Source organism: Conger conger, chromosome 19, assembly GCF_963514075.1.
Source record: "Conger conger chromosome 19, fConCon1.1, whole genome shotgun sequence".
Lineage (NCBI taxonomy): Eukaryota > Metazoa > Chordata > Actinopteri > Anguilliformes > Congridae > Conger > Conger conger.
In genome coordinates, this window is record NC_083778.1 from 10,459,044 (window position 1) to 10,461,268 (window position 2,225).

At 52.3% G+C, this 2,225-nt stretch overlaps 1 protein-coding gene across 1 annotated transcript; it reads left to right on the forward strand.

Moving 5' to 3' along the window:
- Positions 1-359: 359 nt before the first annotated feature.
- On the forward strand, positions 360-1,565 carry LOC133119338 (muscarinic acetylcholine receptor M2-like). The gene has a single exon (XM_061229872.1). It carries the CDS (start codon positions 360-362, stop codon positions 1,563-1,565), a length of 1,206 nt encoding a protein of 401 aa, XP_061085856.1.
- The last annotated feature ends 660 nt before the right edge of the window (positions 1,566-2,225 follow it).

A 2,225-nucleotide genomic window follows, 5' to 3' on the forward strand; every position in this document is an offset into this window, starting at 1 on the left:
TGTTCAAGTGATGTTAAAATGTCAATGTCAATTACAATAATTAAAAAATAAACACGACACCGTGCTCTTTAGTCTTTATTCACAATACACAGACTTAATGTCTTAAGTCTAAATGCTAATGCTGCTGCAAATGTGTAGCAATAGAAAACCTTGTTACTCCATACACAAATGGCAACGAATGCATCACAGCTAGCACCAGTAGCTCACTGCAGCACAGCATTTTCATTCTTTCCCTTCCCAGCACCGATGATCACACTTTACATAACGAGCAGCCCAGAATTCCCATGGTTATTTTGACCTGCAGTTCATTGCGTCATTTGGCTGAAGCTTTTATGCATAGCGACTTAGTCGACTTACAGATGGAGTTGAACACGGACATCGTTGCCCTCTCCACCTTCTCCAACATCTCCAACGCCTCGGAGGACAACGGCACTTCCGCCCTGCAGCCCGGGCCCCCCTACCTGCCGGTGGAGGCGGCCTTCATAGTCCTGGTTGCAGGCTCTCTCAGTCTGGTCACCATCATCGGGAACATCCTGGTCATGCTTTCAATCATAGTCAACAGGAGCCTGCAGACCATCAACAACTACTTCCTCTTCAGCCTGGCTTGCGCAGACCTCATCATCGGCGTGAGTTCCATGAACCTGTACACGGTCTACATCGTGATTGGCTACTGGCCCCTGGGGCCCGTGGTGTGCGACCTGTGGCTGGCCCTGGACTATGTGGTGAGCAACGCCTCCGTGATGAACCTCCTCATCATCAGCTTCGACCGCTACTTCTGCGTCACCAAGCCGCTCAGCTACCCCATGAGGAGGACCACCAAGATGCCGGGCATGATGATCGCGGTGGCCTGGGTGTTGTCCTTCCTGCTGTGGGTGCCGGCCATCCTGTTCTGGCAGTTCATCGTGGGGGCGCGCACCGTCCCGGAAAGGGAGTGCTCCATCCAGTTCCTCTCCAACGCCACCATCACCTTCAGCACGGCCATCGCGGCCTTCTACCTGCCCGTGGGCATCATGTCGGTCCTGTACTGGCACATCTCCAGGGCCAGCAGGAGCCGCGTGAAGACGGGGAACTGCGAGCCGTCAGGGCCGAAGAGCCGCCTCACCACGCCCGAAGACGAAGACAACGAGGAAAGGCAGGGCACGGACTGGAGCCGGGACGGGGGGGGCGGGGCCGGGGGCACGGAGGCGGAGACTTCCGAATCGCACTGGGGCGACCGGGCGCGCTCCGAAGGGCACGCCCGCCCCCACGCCGTCGCCACGGTGACGAGGCAGCCGCCGCCCAGGAGGAAGGCGGCGGCGTCGTCGCGGGAGAAGAAGGTGACGCGCACCATCATGGCCATCCTGGTGGCCTTCGTGGTGACATGGACGCCCTACAACGTCATGGTGCTCCTCAACACCGTCTGCCCCACCTGCATCCCCAAAGCCGCCTGGACCATGGGCTACTGGCTGTGCTACATCAACAGCACCGTCAACCCGGCCTGCTATGCCCTCTGCAACGCCACCTTCAAAAAGACCTTCAAACGACTCCTCCTCCGCCAGTACAAGGACATTCGCTCGGGTCGATGAACGGAGGCGCGTGTATGTCGCACTGAAAAATATATATATTCTCTTAAAAAATTTTATAGAACTGCAGCTACAGGTTCAAGAGCTTGATGGGCTAAATGACTACCTATATACCGTACGTGCAATATAAACACACACACATTTGTATGCCTACAAACTGTCCGTTTGAATCAAAAGCACATGTAGAACATAACGGAGATGCAATGAGAATCTACACACATTGTATGATCAACATAAAAACTGTGCATCGATAAGGAGTTTGGTTTCATCTGATATGACATTCACATTACTGAAAATACCAAGAAGTCATGTATGATAGGTGAAACTATTTTACTGATGCACCAGTGAGAGGGAGGGATGTTACCGAATGAACTATGGGGAAAATAGGGCTAACAGGATGTCTGAAACTCATTGTACAAGAAACTGTGTTTGTGCTTGTGTGTGTGCGCGTGTGTAATGTGCATTCGTCTGTGTACACTGTATATGTGATTGTGTGTGGGAGAGTAAGACTGTGAGACATGTGAATTCAGTATAGTCAAGAAAGTATGAAAGAAAAATAAAGATGTACAAGCGGATAGCAGTGGTTGGTGGGGCCTTGTTGTTGAGTTCCTGTTGTTCTGCTGGTTACGGAAAGGCTCTCTGAATACAGATATCATGTATGGG